Source organism: Gymnoscopelus braueri, assembly GCF_963280865.1.
Source record: "Gymnoscopelus braueri genome assembly, chromosome: 17".
Taxonomy (NCBI): domain Eukaryota; kingdom Metazoa; phylum Chordata; class Actinopteri; order Myctophiformes; family Myctophidae; genus Gymnoscopelus; species Gymnoscopelus braueri.
Window position 1 is genome coordinate 50,575,232 of NC_137617.1, and position 18,982 is coordinate 50,594,213.

Consider the following 18,982-nt stretch of genomic DNA (forward strand, 5'->3'; position numbering starts at 1 on the left):
CTAGCAGAGTATCGGCCGGTCAGCGCGGGCACTCGCGCCTGGAGGCGCGAGGGCGCGCCTCCTCGGCCTCACGCTCTGCTGAGTCGGCGCGCCTCCGTCATGGACAATAACTATTATCACGTGTGCGTGTGAACGCGTGTTCAGCGTTCCCCTAGCGTAGCTTCCTGGTTGCTACGTGGGGGGGAACAACAAAAGACAGGTCTGCGTCGCATCAAAGCCCCGCCTCGCCCCGAAGCCCGGTGCCTAAAAACGAGCGCACTGTCTTCAATCTCCCTGGTTCTACAATCTCCCTGTGACATATATATATATATACAAAAAAGGGGAGGGGGATCGTCTGTCTACCGGGAAACTGGTAATACCTCCTCTTTTGGCCTCCAGAAAGATGAGTTTTTAGGGCTGTTTTAAATGAGCCCATGGAGCGAACTGCATTTTTTGAGGGATGGGGTTAGACTATTCCATACCTTGGTGGCTGTGCTGTAGAAGGAGAATTTGCCCATGTTTGTTTTATGGGTGGGTGGTACCAGATTGTTGTTTACGCTCACTCTAGTTTCGTGACTGTGGGTGTCACTAACCTTTTGGAGGTATTTAGACAGATAAGCGGGTATAGGCGGGTATAGGGGGCATTTCGGGCAAATCTGCCTTTACGATTTTGAAGACCAGTCCCATTTTTAGTTGTTTAACCCTGTCTTCCACCCTGAGCCAGCCTAGGCTGGCAAAGTGAGTGGGAGAAAGGTGGGTCATGGGCCCCAGTCCAAGGAGTAGTCGAATCAGTTTGTTTTGGGAGGTTTGAAGCTTAGTCTTCAGTGACACTGAGGTGTTGGAGTACCAAGAGGAACGAGTGACGTCAGGACTTCTGTACTCTATATCAGGGGTCTTCAACAGGGGGTCCGGGACCCCTAGGGGGTCCTCAGAGTTACTACAGGGGGTCTGCCAAATCTTTGTGTGATATGATTTCTTTTTTTATATTAACCACTTCAACCCTAGCATCCCTTTTCTGAGGAGAACTTTAGCCAAAAAATAGCCGATCTACAAGCTCACAACGCCTCGCGCTGCGAGGCGTTGTGAGCTTGTAGATCGGCTATTTTTGGCAAAGAGTTAATAGGTGTAGAGGGAAAAAAGAGCAGCAAAAGTATATCTGAAACACCATTTTATACAACATAGAGGGGGTCCCTGCTTCATCTCTCTCTCAGGGGGTCCTTGGCCTGAAAATGTTGAAGACCCCTGCTCTATATGAAATGTGCTTCATGAACATTGATTGATTGATTGATTGATTGATTGATTGATTGATTGATTGATTGATTGATTGATTGATTGAGGTCATGTGGTCCCAGCAGGAGGACCTCCAGGAGGAGGAGCAGAGCCTCCTGCCAGACGGCGAGGACCACGGCGTCCAGGAGGAGCTCAGTGACATCATCATGTCCTCCGTGGACACCAAGGAGGAGGAGGAGGAGGAGGAGGAGGAGGACGGTGACAGCAGGGTCTACCTGGACCTCCTCCCCGTGCGCTCCTTCCTCCACACGCCCTCCGGCAGTAAGACCCCGCCCACGCACAGGGAGACCCCCGCCTCCTCACCCGGCCCCCCCACAGAGGAGGAGGAGGAGGAACAGCCTGGTCCCATGAGAGAGGTATTGTGAGCAGGAGTTTCAACAAAACATGTTACTAGATATATATACTAGAAATACTAGAACTTAAAGGGATAGTTCACCCCAAAAAATAACTTTTTTTCTATGGATTAGTCACCCCATGAAGCCTTGAATTCATGGAGATTTATTTTTGTGTTTTTTGTCGCATTCCTAAGCCAATAAGTTGATGACTGGTGGAGTGTCCGATAGGAGACTCAAAAGACAAATTCCAATGCCCCCAAATCTCACCCACTCGCTCACTCACACCTGTTCACTCAAGCACGGCGGTGTTACGGTGAAATTGGTGACCTGCCGAAATATGTGACCGTGTTGTGGACTTCACATAACCTACATGGAGTGGCTGGGTTGATCTCTGCTAATAAACGAACCGCAATGATTTACGTTGGGACACTGACCTGATGTGATGTCTACACGACTGTCACATATTTCGGCAGGTCACCAATTTTACCGTAACACCGCCGTGCTGGAGTGACCGAGTGTGAGTGAGTGTGAAGTCAACTTGGGAAATCCTCACTGGAACCAAAAGGGTTAAAAAGTCGGGCTGATTGACAGAGTGGCAGCTGTCTGAAATCAGTCCCCAATCACTAATCAGCGTCGCTACACTATAAAGCACCACACCCAAAAGAAGCCTGTAAACCAAACCACAGTGGAAGAGAAGGGAGAAGGAGGAGAATCCTCCACAATCCTCCATTATTTCAAACAAACAAGCGTGCGTCCTGCAACAGCAACGTCGCGCAGAACACATCAAAGCAGCACTGGTGCAGCCATAAAAAGCTGGAGAGGCAGCCGGTGAGAGACGAACTATTTGTTTGTTTAAGAGTCATAAAACTTGCCGTTTGTGGCGCACGTTAGAACGTGCGTTGTAGTTCAATGTTAATTGTTTGTTTGATGTCCTCAAGTTAAAGCAACATGATTGTTGTTTTAAAAACAAATGTGATTTGTTTATTGAGAAATGTAGATTGATAGAAACAGTTTAAATGCTGCTAAAATTCAGTCTATTATATTTGCATTTCATATGAGACTGCATTTGTTAAAAACTGTTTAAAAACCTAATTCATAAAAATACACTAAGAAAGTAAAAACAATATTCACAAGTGTTAAAAAATATATGTAAAGCATTTATATTTTGCATTTATTATTTCATGTGCATTATATTTACAGTGATTATGTTTTATTTTTCATTTAAGGTTTTTCACCTATACCTATACCTATACCTATACCTACACACTACCTGCATAAGCTGTACTGCAACAACAAAAACTAAAGTAAAGAAGAACTAAAAGGAAAACCAAAGTTGTGGTCATTGTATGAGTGAAACCCAGTTAAAACCTCCTATGGACTGTACCATCCCTTTCAAGCAGGGAAACTGCAAATATACTACATAGCTTGACAGTGAAAAACCGGAGCTGTAAGCTGGAACAGTGAAAACAGTGACCTGGAAAATATAATAAACCACCCTGCAAACAGCCAGGGGACCCAAAATCAACATGACTGACCCCACAGTCAGGAAAACAGTTGAACAGCTCAAAAGTGAGCGGACTGCAGCAAAACGATCTTTCACACGACTAGCTAACAGTATCATCAGAACTCACGACGGCATGTCAGAAGACCAGCTCCAAGATAGCTTCAATAAACTCTCAATGGGAGCCGAAAAAGTCATGGAAACCAATGACGAAGTCATGGCGGAGGTCATTGCAGCAAAGGAGGCGGAGCTGAAAGACGAGGAGTCAGAGGAGTCAGTCGAGCTGACCGAACAGCAAAAAGCCGACATAGCAAAGACCACAAATGAATGTGACTTAAAGCTGAAGGAAGTTGGAGAGCTACTTAGAGACATGCTTTGGCAAAAGTTTGGAGATGAACTGTGCACAGCTGTAGAACTAGCAGAAGCTGAGTGTGAGCGTATCGCTCGTGTACATCCTGATGGCAACCATGAGGCCTATGAATTCAAGCTCAGCCATCTGAAGTCACTGGTGGAGACCGCAAAGCAAGCTCATTGCAAGTGGCAGCAGTGGGTTCCGGTGGAAGACCAGAGGGAGTTCCGCAGTCGGCTGAGAGGGATCGAACGCCAAGCAACCAGTCTGATTTCCAGAAAGGCTGAGTTCATCATGGTGAGACGACAGGAAGACACAAGGTCAGGAGCAACGAACACTGCCAGTCATCCCACCTTTACCCCAACCATTAGGCTGAAACCCACAGCTCTCCCCAAATTCTCTGGCTACAAGCGTGATTTTCACAGGTGGAGAAGAGACTGGGAGTCGCTCCAAAAACAAGGAGAACCAACCGGCTCCAAAGAAGTCAAAAAGATACAGTTACTGGACAGTCTCGATGATGGGATCAAGAAAGACTTTCGGCTCACTACTTATAACACTGCAGATGACATTCTCCGTGTCTTGGAGAACCGCTATGGAAATCGGACGGCTATTGCCATCGAAATAGTGGAAGACCTGCAGAAGATGCCATCTGTCAGAAGTAGCCAACCAAGGAAAATTGTCGAGTTGATTCAAGCCGTTGAGAAAGCACTTGGGGACCTGAGTGACCTCGGAGACACAGGCGCCATAAAGAATCCTCTCGTAACGAAGTCAATAGAGAGTAAACTCCCTGAATCCCTCAAGAAAGAGTGGCTTGTCTATGTAGCTGATCCAAAAAACGGTGTGATACCAGATAGAAGGTTTGATTATCTCTTGGAATTTCTCAAACAGCAAGAGACTATCTACGAGGAGCTCGAGCAGCTACGAGATGAGGAGCCAAGTAAACCAAGTAGGCCGAGTTGGAAAGACACCAGAATTGAGCAGAAAAGTGCCAGAACCAAGTCTACAAAGTCAGCTGATGACCAAGGCTGTATAGTCTGCGGCGATGCCAAACACAAGAAAAAGCTTTACTTCTGCAAGCAGTTCAGGGCTCTGAATGCAGCCGAAAAGAAGGCTTCAGTAAGAAAGTTGGGTGCGTGTACAAGATGCCTTGAGGTTCACGACGACCAGTCATTCTGCAAACCTGGTTTTCTATGCAAAAACCAAGACTGCAAAGATGTAGAGGCTCCTGAGCATCACTTCTACCTCTGTCCCAAATCTGTGGCAAAGAGGTCTGACAGATCTGAAAAGGATAAAGGCAAAAAGAAGTACACAGAGGGTCAAGAAGAGTTCATCAAAAATCTCCCACCAGACCTAGCAAAGCAGTTTAGGGAGGCTTTCTCAAATGTTGCCTCCAGAGTCTTCAACACCTCAAATGACCAAAGTCTACTTGAAAAGAGTGGAATGCAAGAGCTTCCAGTGATCATGATGCTACTCGTCGCCACAGCTAACGCCGGACAGAAAATCGGAACACTCATCGACTTAGCATCTGACACAAATTACATCACTCACAGAGCGGCGAGCCGCCTGGATCTCAAGAGTGAAGATATCATGCTCATTGTACACGGAGTTGGCGGAATGAAGGTCCAAGTAAAGACAAAGCGCTATCTTCTCAAAATCCGTGTATCCACCCCCAAGGGCACACTGAGAGCACATCAATTGGTTTGCTATGGGCTTGACAACATTGCAGACGTCCACAAAAGTGTGACACCTGAGCAATTGCGGCCATTCTTTCCAGACGTACCTATTGATGAGCTTGTGAGGCCCAAAGAAGTCGAGCTTCTCATCAGCCACAGAGAAGGCCAGCTAGCTCCTCAGAGGATCAGAGTCGTGGGAAACCTTGTACTGTGGGACGGACCACTCGGGAAAACAGTTGGAGGAACCCACACCAAACTGTTTGAGGAGATTGAAGTGTCAGCCCACATGTCAAAGACACACTTTGCAAGATCAATGAGAGCAGCAGCTGTGAAATATGAAGAGCTCACTAACCACATTCCAGAACAAAACCCCTCAAGCAAAGAAGTAGCTGAAATACTGGGATCAACTGCTTCGACCAGCAAAGAGAGTTTCCTGAAATGGTGGCAATGGGACAGCATTGGCGCAGCATGCGAGCCCAGATGTGGAGGCTGCCGGTGCGGAAACTGCCAACCCGGTGGTAAAGAAATGACCCTTGCCGAAGAAAGGGAGCTTGAGGTGGTAAAGGATGGACTCACCTATGTCATGAGCGATGATCACAGCAGAGAACCACATTGGCATGCAAAGTATCCCTGGCTAGAGGATCCAGTCTCACTTCCAAACAACAGAGGTGCTGTTGAGGCAACATTCCGGAGGACGGAGAAGCAGCTAGCCAAAGAACCAGAATGGAAGTCTGCATACAAGGCTCAAGTGCATGACATGGTCGAAAGAGGAGCTGCAATCAAGTTGACTAAAGAGCAGATCATGACCTGGAAAGGACCAATATGGTTTGTGAGTCACCTTATTGCACCAAACCCACACTCTACAACAACCCCAGTAAGACTCGTCTGGAACAGCAGTCAAAAGTTCAGAGGCACCAGCATGAACGACCTGCTGATGAAAGGTCCAGACGTCCTTAACCAGATACGTGCTGTCCTTCTGAGGTTCAGAGCGGGAACCAACGCTGCATTAGGGGACATCCGTAAAATGTACAACTCTGTATGGTTGGAAGATAGAGAGATGCACCTCCACAGGTTCCTCTGGCGAGATTCTGAGGACAAAGAGTTGGAGGAGTACGCCATCACCAGAGTCAACATTGGTGACAAGCCTGCAGGATGCATCGCACAGCTCGCAATGCGAGAAACAGCCAACCTACCTCCTTTCGCCCACCTTCAAGAGGAGCGAGAGGTACTACAAAAGGACAGTTACGTTGACGACATCCTCACGTCTCACAACAACCTTGAGAAGCTGAGAACCATCACAGCAAACGTGGAGCAAATCCTGAAAGCTGGAGGTTTCCTGTTGAAGCCTTGGGTCTTCTCAGGCCAAAGTGGGAGGAAGGGGAACAACAACGAACCTAAAAAGACCAAAGTTAATAACATGGTCCTCCCGAATCAAATGAGGGATGAAGATAACAAAGCGCTTGGTCTAGGCTACCTTGTCGAAGAAGACAAACTCCATGTCATGTCATCCATTAACTTCTCAAAGAGAAAGATGAAGATGCGACTTGGCCAAGACCTTCTACTAGACCAAGTAAGAGCACAAACCCCAAACCCTTTAACAAGAAGGAACCTCCTGAGTCAAGTCTCAGGTTTATATGATCCAGTTGGCCTGGTAACTCCTGCCAAGCAGAAGGGTGCCATCCTCGTGCGGAGAGCATTCCAGGAGGCAAAGAGAGACAGCTGCCCTGTCAAAGACACTTGGGATACAGCATTGTCAGACAGCCTCAGGGAAGATGCAATCCGACTCTTTGAAGAGTATGTGCAACTCGGGCAGGTTACATTCACCAGGGCCATAACGCCTTCAAGCTTCATTGGAGAACCTTGGGCAATAACTTTCTCGGATGGAAGCGAGCATGCCTACGGCGCAGTGATGTACCTCCGGTGGAACACCGACCAGGGCCCATTCATCGCTCTGGTGGAGTCCAAGGCAAAACTAACTCCTTTAGACCACAAAGGTGATGCTGTCAAGGCAGAGATGTGCGGAGCCGTGTTTTCCTCACGTCTCAAAAAGTACTTCCAGCAACACAGCAAGATCCAAGTTGAGAAGTGGTTCCATATTATCGATAGCCAAACAGTCCTCGGTGCAATCCATAGAGAGAGCTATGGTTATCAGACTTTCTTCGCGAACAGAATCGGAGAGATCCAGAACACAACAGCCATCCAAGACTGGTGGTGGATTCCTGGTCCACTTAATATTGCTGACATCATAACCAGAGGGGCCAGTCCTCAAGATCTGGATGAAAGTTCAGAATGGCAGAACGGACCAACGTTCTTGAAGTTACCAGTGGATGAATGGCCAATTAAATCTGCCAAAGAGTTGGTGACAGCTGCCAGAGACAGTGTCAACAGATTGCAAAAGAAAGCGTTTGTTGCTGCACTAACCAGAGCAAAGGCCAAGGCACAAGTGCCATCAAATCCAAAGAATGCCAAAACACAAAAGTCATCAGAACTAAAGCAGGATCAGGAACCAACCCAAACCCAACCAAAAAGGCCACCAGCAGGATCAGCTGTCTTAAACCTCGTGAACGTCAAGCGGTTCAGCAACCTAAGCCGACTCATCAAGACAGTTGCTTGGATTTGGAGAGCGGCAAAGAAGTTCATTGGAGGGAAACGACAAACTGCAAATAGTCCAAAGTGGGAGGCAGTGTCGTCTTCACAAGTCATCTCGGTGAGAGAGCGAGAAGACGCCCTAAGAGACATCTTTCTTGCGGCACAGCAAGGTGCATCCTTCCCAAGCACAACTACAGACAGGCTGACAGTCTACAGAGACCAAGAAACTGGCTTGTTGGTCTGTGGGGGTCGCATGCAGATCTTCAATGAAGATAAAGTTGCTGTCCCTATCTTGCCTTATGAAGCCTGGGTGTCAACGCTGTTAGCACGAGAAGCCCACGAGGAGAACCACGATGGAGTGGCTGGAACCTTGCTCAAGATGAGAAGAAGAGCATGGGTCGTGAAGGGTCGGAGAACTGCTCGGAAAGTGGTCGAAGACTGCATACTCTGCAGAAAGATTAAAGCAAAAAGATGCCAGCAAATAATGGGTGATCTACCTCCAGAGAGGATAGAACCAGCTGCCCCCTTCAAATACACAACGGTAGACCTCTTCGGACCTTACCAAGTCAAGGATGATGTCAAGAAAAGAGTGTCACTGAAGGTTTGGGGAGTTGTATTTTGTTGCATGGCTTCCAGAGCTATTCATACAGACCTGGTGAACTCTCAATCCACTGAAAGTTTCCTATTTGCCTACCAGAGGTTCACAGCACTACGAGGTCATCCAAAGAAGATCTGGTCAGATCCAGGTACCAACTTCGTAGGGGCTAAGCCAGTCTTGGAAGATCAGTACCAATTCCTTGCCAATCTTGACAAAGCTACCCTAGAAGAGAGAGCTGCCAAGAATGGCACAGAATGGACATGGAAAATTCATCCAGCCGATTCTCCACACCGGAACGGTGCCGCAGAAGCTGCTGTGCGCATCGTCAAGAGAGCACTGCAGAGTCTGGGAGGAGAGTCGGGGCTAAGTTGGAGTGAATTCCAAACAACTCTCTACATGGCAGCTAATCTTGCGAATGAAAGACCAATTGACGCTAGGACACAGAGCCGAGAAGACAGCGTTCAGTTCATCACTCCTAACTGTCTACTGCTCGGACGAGCATCGCAGAGTGGAGATGTCAGAACTTTCGACTTCAGTGACTATCCTTACAGAAGGCTTAAAGAAATGCAAGCGCAAGTTAACAAGTTCTGGAGGCACTGGAGTCAACTCGCTGGTCCTAACCTATTCGTAAGGAACAAGTGGCATACAGCCAAGAGAAATGTCGCTGTCAGAGACATCGTCTGGATTGCAGACCAAAACGCCCTCAGGGGTCAGTTCAGGATTGCAAGAGTGGTCAGTGTCAACTCAGACAGCAAAGGAATTGTGAGGGATGTCAACGTCAGAACCTTCCCAAGCTACCCTGTTCCTGTCACAAGGCCTACCACAGCAAAAGCAAATCACCAAACATCTAAAAAACTCAAAGAAGAGATCCCAGCGACAGTTCTTCACAGAGACGTCAGGCGACTGGTCGTCTTGCTTCCCACTGAAGAGCAGAACGAACTGTCAGACCCAAGTTTACCTTTGTAACGTGCGACCTCCCATGTGTCTCCACTGGAAGGTCGAGTGGGAGGTGTGAAGTCAACTTGGGAAATCCTCACTGGAACCAAAAGGGTTAAAAAGTCGGGCTGATTGACAGAGTGGCAGCTGTCTGAAATCAGTCCCCAATCACTAATCAGCGTCGCTACACTATAAAGCACCACACCCAAAAGAAGCCTGTAAACACAGTGGAAGAGAAGGGAGAAGGAGGAGAATCCTCCACAATCCTCCATTATTTCAAACAAACAAGCGTGCGTCCTGCAACAGCAACGTCGCGCAGAACACATCAAAGCAGCACTGGTGCAGCCATAAAAAGCTGGAGAGGCAGCCGGTGAGAGACGAACTATTTGTTTGTTTAAGAGTCATAAAACTTGCCGTTTGTGGCGCACGTTAGAACGTGCGTTGTAGTTCAATGTTAATTGTTTGTTTGATGTCCTCAAGTTAAAGCAACATGATTGTTGTTTTAAAAACAAATGTGATTTGTTTATTGAGAAATGTAGATTGATAGAAACAGTTTAAATGCTGCTAAAATTCAGTCTATTATATTTGCATTTCATATGAGACTGCATTTGTTAAAAACTGTTTAAAAACCTAATTCATAAAAATACACTAAGAAAGTAAAAACAATATTCACAAGTGTTAAAAAATATATGTAAAGCATTTATATTTTGCATTTATTATTTCATGTGCATTATATTTACAGTGATTATGTTTTATTTTTCATTTAAGGTTTTTCACCTATACCTATACCTATACCTATACCTACACACTACCTGCATAAGCTGTACTGCAACAACAAAAACTAAAGTAAAGAAGAACTAAAAGGAAAACCAAAGTTGTGGTCATTGTATGAGTGAAACCCAGTTAAAACCTCCTATGGACTGTACCATCCCTTTCAAGCAGGGAAACTGCAAATATACTACATAGCTTGACAGTGAGCGAGTGTGAGTGAGCGAGTGTGAGTGAGCGAGTGTGAGTGAGCGAGTGGCCGAGATTTGGGGCTTTGGAATTCAGCTAAAGAGTCTCCATTGAGTCTCTGCCGGTCATCAATAACTGTCTTAGGAATGAGACAAAAACTAAAAAATATCCATGAATTCAATTCTCCATGGGGTGAGTAATCGATAGAAAAAAAGTCATTTTGGGGGTGAACTGTCCCTTTAACCACTTAAACCCCATATGGGTAACCGGAGTCCCTCAGGGCTCAATGCTAGTGTATTTCCCGTTTCGTGTTATTGAGGGGAAAGCTTTCGCTGAAAATAGCCGATCGACAAGCTCACAACGCGTCGCAGTGCGACGCGTTGTGAGCTTGTAGATCTGCTATTTTATAAATTGCCTGGAAGGTGGGCGGGCGGGCGGGCGGGCGGACCAACGTTGGACGTCACAAATGTAACATCTGCACTTGCGAGGCGCATCGTTGCTCCGATCCGCACCAGACCTGCCACAAACATCGGGGGACTGGCATGAGAATAGTCACACAAAAACAACTTTGTTTTGTTGTACAAAAATAGTAAATAAACACACACAGTACTAAATAATACAGGTACAGTTATATACGCTAAAACAGGGAGGCAGGAGGTATCCCTCCACTTTTGGGATGAAGGAAAAAGAAAAAGAAAAAACCTCCGACATCTACACTTCATGGAGTACATTTTTTGTACCAAATTAACCGAATTAACTCACTGAGTGCCAAAATTATTTCTGGCTATTTCTGGCCAGTGCGATTATTTATTTATTTATTTTTAAGTAAAAAAAAAGTGCTTTAGAAGTGAGATACAGCCTTTTTCAGTTATAAGTTAAACAAGGAGTGGATGGAGCTGCAAATCTTCAGATAATATATTGGGTTCTGAATTTTTTTTCTTTTTTTTTCTTTTTTACAATTTCTTTCAAAAACACGTGAAACACGTGATTGGCACGTTGCACCATAGCGGTAAAACACGTGAAACACGTGAATGGCACTCAATGAGTTAAAACCCCCCAAAAAAGTAACAAACCCGGAGAAAAACGAAAAAAAAAAACGAAAATTGCGTGCGTGCATGCGTCCCCTTCGGTTCTAAAATGTCCTCTGCGTACTTGCGCCAAAATGTATTCCAGATGAGCAGTTCCCTGTTGTGTTCTGTTAGTGATATATTTGTTTCGTGAACGTTTACCCAGGTGGACTCAACAGAACAATCTGAGCCAGAGACTCCGCCCACTGTGAACGGTGCCAGTTTGACTCCTCCCATCAGCCAAGCAGAGCAGGAGCGCCCCCTGTCTCCCGCTCTGCTACGACCTCCGCCCCACCCCCACAAGACCCCACCGTCCCCCGGCCAGGATCCCCCGAAGAAGAGGACCGGGAGGCCCGGGTCTCCTCAGAACCCCCAGGCCTCCTCCTCACATCATCCCCACAGAGCCCCCCACCACCACCCCCCCCCGCACAGCCCCCAGCCTCCCCGGGGAAGGAGCACCAGCAGCGGGGACAAGCCCAAGGCCTGGTCCTTAGGTGAGGGAGGAACCAATCACGTCGCTTATATTAGGTCATGTGAGGGCGGGGGTTGGTCTTATAGCTTACAAAGTTGCCATGTTCCGCTCCGCGGAGATTGTGATTGGAATGCGTCACCAAATGACGTGGTTACGTCAGGAGTCCAGTAGGAGTCCAGCTCCAGAACAAGACTAATGTGAAAACCTCTGTGAATAGAAGGGCTGTGATTGAATGTGTGAAGTGATATTTTAAAAAAAACGTGCCAAATGACGTTGTTTCAACGTCTAGGCCAGTGTTTATCAACCTTTTTTGTGCCAAGGCACACCTGGCATAGCCAAAAGATCCCAGGGCACACCTAGATATACGGTATATATATATATATATAATTATATATATATATATATATATACGGTATATATATATACACACACAGGGGTGTTTTTTCATTTCATTAAACGATACGATACGATATTGGGCACACAACTTCGATACGATACGCACTTTTTTATTATGAAAATATATGGGGGAGAAAAAAAGCAAATGCAAACAAATATTTCTGTTTTTGCATTATTCAGACATGCAAACTTGTAGCTTTTCAGCTTCCACTAGCCGTTTTGAATCCAAATAGGGCAATAGTGTGACACCTGACCCGAAAAAAAAACAGCATGTTGTCACCCTTTTCACCTCGGGGCTGTTTCTATGCCTGATTATTATTATTGTTAAAAAAAAGAATATATATATAAATTATTATTTTTCTTCAAACCTTCTTCAAACGGCGCGGCACACCTCAGCAGTAGCCCCGGCCCAAAATTGGGACGTTTGCCAGGGTTGATAAACACTGGTCTAGGCTAAGCCTAGCCGTTGAAGACCCGGTTTTAGCCTAGCCGTTTAGACATATGTCGTATATGATGAGGCATTAAACTGCGTTTAGCAGGCTTGTAGCATATTTTAGACATCTAATAGCCCAACAAATGCTCACTGGGTAGTTAGCTAAAGCTAGCCTCTTCGGTCGTGTGTTTACTAGACCAACTGTGGACATATACAGCTTCACCAGAGGAGGAAGCAAGGACCCTGGACTATAGACGAATCCACAGACGCGCTGCCTGTAGCTGCCTGTAGCTGCCTGTAGCTGCCTGTAGCTGCCTGTAGCTGCCTGTAGCTGCCTGTAGGCGGCCATTGCTGCGGTGTCGCGTCCGCGGAGCGTTGACACCGCAGCAATGGCTGCGCGCAGTGCAGCGCTCCGTGGATTCGTGTACAGGCTTGGGTCCGATTTAAACATTACGCCTTCGCCTTCTAGACGTAGAAGGCGATATCGGTTGTTTTTTTCAGTGAAACAAAACTGCATCCATCCACAGGTTGTCCCGGGTCCACTGAAGTGAAACCGGGCAAGAACCGTACAGAGACGGGGTCCACGGAGGTGAAACCGGGCAAGAACCGTACAGAGACGGGGTCCACGGAGGTGAAACTGGGTAAGAACCGTACGGAGGCAGACATGAGGCTGTACACGGACCAGCGGCAGCGTCTGGAGAGAGACCGAGAGGAGCTGAGGAGCAGCCTGGCCAGCCTGAAGAAGGAGAGGAGGGAGATGAAGGAGGAGCTCAACACCTGCACAGGTAACTTCACAAAATGTTTGCGGGCAATTGCATTCAAAAGAAGGACATTAAATCTGTTCCGAAGTTTTGGTTACAATCATGATTTACAAACTTTTTTTTATTTTTTTTACTACGTTTTTTTTTAGTAGTCAATTATTTTTTCCCCCTTTTCCCCCAATTTAGTCGTTATGCCAATTAACTCTCTCAAACTCTCTAAAAAATTAAAAAAACATATTTTTTTCTTTTGTTTTGGAAAATAATTTTCAGAACCCAAGATATCGTGATCCGAAGATTTGCTGCTCCATTCACTTCTTGTTTAACTTATTATAACTTATTATTATTATATTGTTTTACTTTAAAAAAAATTGCTGGCACAGTATGAACATATTGTTTTATTTCATTGGCACTGAGAGAGTTAATTCCTCTCCTCACACATGTCACTGCTGTCCTATCCTACTGACTCACCTACCAGTGAGGAGCCTCCACCAGGAGGACATAGAGCCTTTGTCCTACTCCTCCCGCCCAACACTCCCCGCTGACAGGTGTCATATCACCCTCCTCCTCCTCCTCCTCCTCCTCCTCCTCCTCCTCCTCCTCCTCCTCCTCCTCCTCCCCGCCCGGCTTCCCTCCCCTGAACACGGGCCAGTTGTGTTCATGTAAACGCTGGACAAAGCCGGTTGCACCACGGTGGATTCTAACCCACAACCTCCATGGTGTTGGACAGGGACTTGACCACTGAGCCACCCTGATTTACAAACTTTTACTTGTGAAATGCAATTGTTCACAAAGACTCACATTTTAACCACATGAACTCTTCCATCCCTGTTCTGGGCGAACATTCGCCAAAAATAGTAGTAATCTGTAATCTGTCTGGTGGAGATCTACCTTTATACGTATCTCAGCCCTAAACACAGAGATCACTTCAGTAAGGTTGATGTCATGTGATCATGTGATCATGTGATCATGTGATCTTCCCTGCAGACCCCGTCCAGCAGGCGTCCCTAGAAGCCACCTTAAAGCAGAAGGAGGAGGCGTGTCGAGAGGCGGAGCGTCGGAGGGTGGAGGTGGAGCTACTGCTGATGGAGGTGAAGGAGAGCCTGAGGAAGGCGGAGGCGGGACCCTTCACCCTGGGCACCACACTGGACAGCAGCCTGCAGGAAGCACCACAGGTCAGTAATGTGTTAGGTTTATACCTGCAGGATGCACCACAGGTCAGTAATGTGTTGGGTTTATACCTGCAGGAAGCACCACAGGTCAGTAATGTGTTAGGTTTATACCTGCAGGATGCACCACAGGTCAGTAATGTGTTAGGTTTATACCTGCAGGATGCACCACAGGTCAGTAATGTGTTAGGTTTATACCTGCAGGAAGCACCACAGGTCAGTAATGTGTTAGGTTTATACCTGCAGGATGCACCACAGGTCAGTAATGTGTTAGGTTTATACCTGCAGGATGCACCACAGGTCAGTAATGTGTTAGGTTTATACCTGCAGGAAGCACCACAGGTCAGTAATGTGTTAGGTTTATACCTGCAGGATGCACCACAGGTCAGTAATGTGTTAGGTTTATACCTGCAGGAAGCACCACAGGTCAGTAATGTGTTAAGTTTATACCTGCAGGATGCACCACAGGTCAGTAATGTGTTAGGTTTATACCTGCAGGATGCACCACAGGTCAGTAATGTGTTAGGTTTATACCTGCAGGAAGCACCACAGGTCAGTAATGTGTTAGGTTTATACCTGCAGGATGCACCACAGGTCAGTAATGTGTTAGGTTTATACCTGCAGGAAGCACCACAGGTCAGTAATGTGTTAGGTTTATACCTGCAGGATGCACCACAGGTCAGTTATGTGTTAGGTTTATACCTGCAGGATGCACCACAGGTCAGTAATGTGTTAGGTTTATACCTGCAGGATGCACCACAGGTCAGTAATGTGTTAGGTTTATACCTGCAGGAAGCACCACAGGTCAGAAATGTGTTAGGTTTATACCTGCATGATGCACCACAGGTCAGTTATGTGTTAGGTTTATACCTGCAGGATGCACCACAGGTCAGTAATGTGTTAGGTTTATACCTGCAGGAAGCACCACAGGTCAGTTATGTGTTAGGTTTATACCTGCAGGATGCACCACAGGTCAGTAATGTGTTAGGTTTATACCTGCAGGATGCACCACAGGTCAGTAATGTGTTAGGTTATAGTGGTACTGTACCACAGACTATGGGTTATAGTGGTACTGTACCACAGGCGCCCCCTATTGGTTCATCTGGTATCATAGGGAACTCCATTTAATGTAATAGATCTTGTAGCTATAGGTTAGCTAGTTAATTATACTGAATACATTGCTATAATGTCGATTCATGCTCCATTGATCATCCATTGGTTTCTTTGTGATCGTGACATTGTGTCCGCTCTACGTTTGTCCTTTTATTCTCAGTCTAAAGCGCCATCCCTGGCCCCGCCCCCTCCGTGCCAGCCGTCCAATAATAGCAGCCCCAGTGGAGACTCCTCCTCCTCTCCGGTCAACTCTGCCACTGCCCTCAAGAACAGACCCGCCTCCATGATGAGCGCCAGTAAAGGCAACGTTCTACAGAAAGCCAAGGTCATTAACATATCATTAGCATAACGTTAACGTGCCTTAACGTTCGGCAGAAGTAAGGTCACACAGCACACACTCAAGAAGAAATATCACATGACATAGCATAGCATAACATAGCATAGCATAGCATAGCATAGCATCAGAATCAGTTTTATTGTCACATCACAGGTTTACAAAGTAAAAAAGTGGGTGAAATTCATTTTAGTGCAGCTTAATAAAAAACAACACCACAGCAGCCGTAACAGTGGACTGGCACGAAATGATGACATGATACAAGGCGGCAACTTCGTTGCCTCTCAATGAAACATGAACAACAAACATAACCATATACCACAATGGCGCTATATAGCATAGCATAACATAGCACACAGTTAACACATTCACTGCCAGGGGTTTTTGTTTGCCAGGCTGTTAGCATTTTTAAGCATTCTGACTAATCTTTCAAGAACCACAGAATATTTATCTCCAGTATGATCGATCCCTTGATGGTTGCTAATCACTGAGGGTTTCACTGTGCTTCCGTGAAAGAAAAAATAATAATCATCGCAACCTCCCGTTCGCTTGTTATACCCCAATTGAAAATAGCATGTTTTGCCCAGAAATACATAGTAAAACACAGGAGCCGAGATCCAGAATATTTCCCAAATACTTTTAACCAGGAAGTGAATGGAGCAGTAAATCTTTGGATCATGTTATCTCCTGGTTCTGTGTGGGGGAAAAAAATTACGATAAATTAAATGGCGGAGATCTCCGTCAATGGCGGTGAACGGGTACATTTTAAATGACGGAGATCTCCGTCAATAGCAGGGAGTGTGTTAAAGGGTCCAAACCATGAATTTCATTTTTTTTTGGGGGGGGGGGTATTTTTTGGGCTCCCCAGTGTCTCTTGTAGTGTCATTCATTCTCATTTCAGAGATTTTCAGAATGGGCGTGTCTGAACAGGCCATTTCAGAATGGCAATGCAAGTGACATCACTTGCATTGCCATTGCATTGATGATGGCCAGACAGAATTGCTCAGTAGCCCCCCCCTGCCCAAAAGGACGTTTTGGTATTGCAGCTGAAAGTGCTGTATAAGCCAGAGACAATTGACTTGGGATGAGTATATCTGAGTGATGATTTAGGCTCAAACCTTTTGAAAAAGGTTTGAGGGACATACACCATATGATATTAAATATCTTTTTTTTTTTTTTAATTCATGGTGTAGATCCTTTAAGGTCACAGAGCACATTTATGAAGAAACATAACCTCGCATCACATGACATAACATGCGTAATGGAGCAGACAATCACCTTAAAGGAGTAGTTCACCCAAAAATGTACTTATCAATCACACCCCATGAAGCCTTGAATTCATGGATTGTTTTTGTTTATGTCGCATTGCTAAACCAATAATTTGATGACCGGGTGTATTTCCGGTAGGAGACACAATGAGTCTACTTTGTGTCTCCTACCGGATACATTAGCATATAATCAAATTATCGGCTTAGGAATGCGATAAAAAAAAAAAAAATGAACCCCATGAATTTTAGGCTTCATGGGGTGTGTAATTGATAGAAAATAAGTAATTTTTGGGGTGAACTACTCCTTTAACCTCCTTTTTATTTTCCATTTGTTTTTTTTTCTCCCCAATTTAGTCCTCATGCCACTAATTGAATTCCTTTCAAATGTATTTGAAAAGTATAAATAAAAGAATAAATCAATCATAGTAAAAAAAAAAAAATCATTTTCTTTCCAGGAGTGGGAGAAGAAGTCCACCACCTAGAGGAACACCATGGACCCCTGTTTGACCTTGACGTGACCTCTAAGGTCAAAGTGTTTTTGTTTTTACGACATGCTTTGTACAAGGAGGGGAGGAGGGGAGGGGGGGGGGCGGGGTTTAGGAGCAGCCCAACCAATCAGCAGCCTTCCTGCATCCGGGCGACGTCTTGCTCTCATGAGAACGCCAAGAGCCAATCAGAAATGCACAGTCTCGTCTCCATGGAGACAGACTGTGTGCCAGTGGTTCTCAAACTGTTTTTATTTTATTTAATTGTTATTATGTTTTCTATTTCAAAGAACTCCCATAACTCTGAGAGGGTACAAATGGAACCAAATGGACCGTAAACGGTCCATTTGGTTCCATTTGTACACTCTCAGAGTTACAGACCCGTAACGGTCCCATTTGGGACACCCCCAAACCCCCCCCATCCCCCCCGGCCCCTCGAGGAACCCTGAGGGTCCCTGGACCCCACTTTGAGAACCACTGCTGTATGCCACTGGACAGTTTTATTTTTTTTCCTCTCTTCCAAAAGGGAACACTTTGATATCGTTGCATTTTTGGGCCAATTCTTTTTTTATCATGATTTGAGTCGATGACGAACGTTAAACTTGTGAGGCTTTTGAGGATGAGTTGAGTTGAGGATGACGGACCTTCGGCCCCGTTCGGAAACCCTGTAAACCTTTTTTTTTTTTTGTATCTGGGATGACGGTATCCAGTAGTGATGCGCGGGCCGACCCGTAACCCGCAGGTCAACCCACGGGTTGAACCACGGGGCGGGCGGGCGGGCAGACGGGTTATAGGTTACGACGCAATTTCCGCGGGGCGGGCGAAACGGGTCAACCCACACCAATACACACCTTCTCTCTCTCGCGCGTGTTCTCTCTCTCTCTCTCTCTCCCTCTGTCCCCATCTCTCTCTCTCTCTCTCCCTCTGTCCCCATCTCTCTCTCTCTCTCTCTCCCCATCTCTCTCTCTCTCTCTCTCTCTCCCTCTGTCCCCATCTCTCTCTCTCTCCCTCTGTCCCCATCTCTCTCTCTCTCTCTCTCTCCCCATCTCTCTCTCTCTCTCTCTCTCTCCCCATCTCTCTCTCTCTCTCTCCCCATCTCTCTCTCTCTCTCTCTCCCCATCTCTCTCTCTCTCTCTCCCCATCTCTCTCTCTCTCTCTCTCTCTCTCTCTCTCTCTCTCTCTCTCTCTCTCTCTGGAAAGCAATTGAATGGACTTGCTTGAGTGTTTTTTTCTTTTTTTTTGCGGGTTGCGGGACGGGCTCGTCGTTGATTTATATTCAT

At 46.1% G+C, this 18,982-nt stretch overlaps 1 protein-coding gene across 1 annotated transcript in view; it reads left to right on the forward strand.

Moving 5' to 3' along the window:
* LOC308105218 (actin filament-associated protein 1-like 2) overlaps window positions 1-17,863 on the forward strand; it is a gene marked incomplete at its 5' end in the record, with an annotated part of 34,073 nt that extends 16,210 nt beyond the window's left edge. Inside the window, 6 exons of the mRNA XM_080455853.1 lie at window positions 1,335-1,625; window positions 11,441-11,768; window positions 13,103-13,360; window positions 14,321-14,508; window positions 15,776-15,940; window positions 17,673-17,863. Of these exons, the coding sequence (XP_080311979.1) occupies window positions 1,335-1,625; window positions 11,441-11,768; window positions 13,103-13,360; window positions 14,321-14,508; window positions 15,776-15,940; window positions 17,673-17,699 (1,257 nt within the window). The 3' untranslated portion in view covers window positions 17,700-17,863. The remainder of the gene's footprint in view (window positions 1-1,334; window positions 1,626-11,440; window positions 11,769-13,102; window positions 13,361-14,320; window positions 14,509-15,775; window positions 15,941-17,672) is intronic.
* Window positions 17,864-18,982: the final 1,119 nt, after the last annotated feature.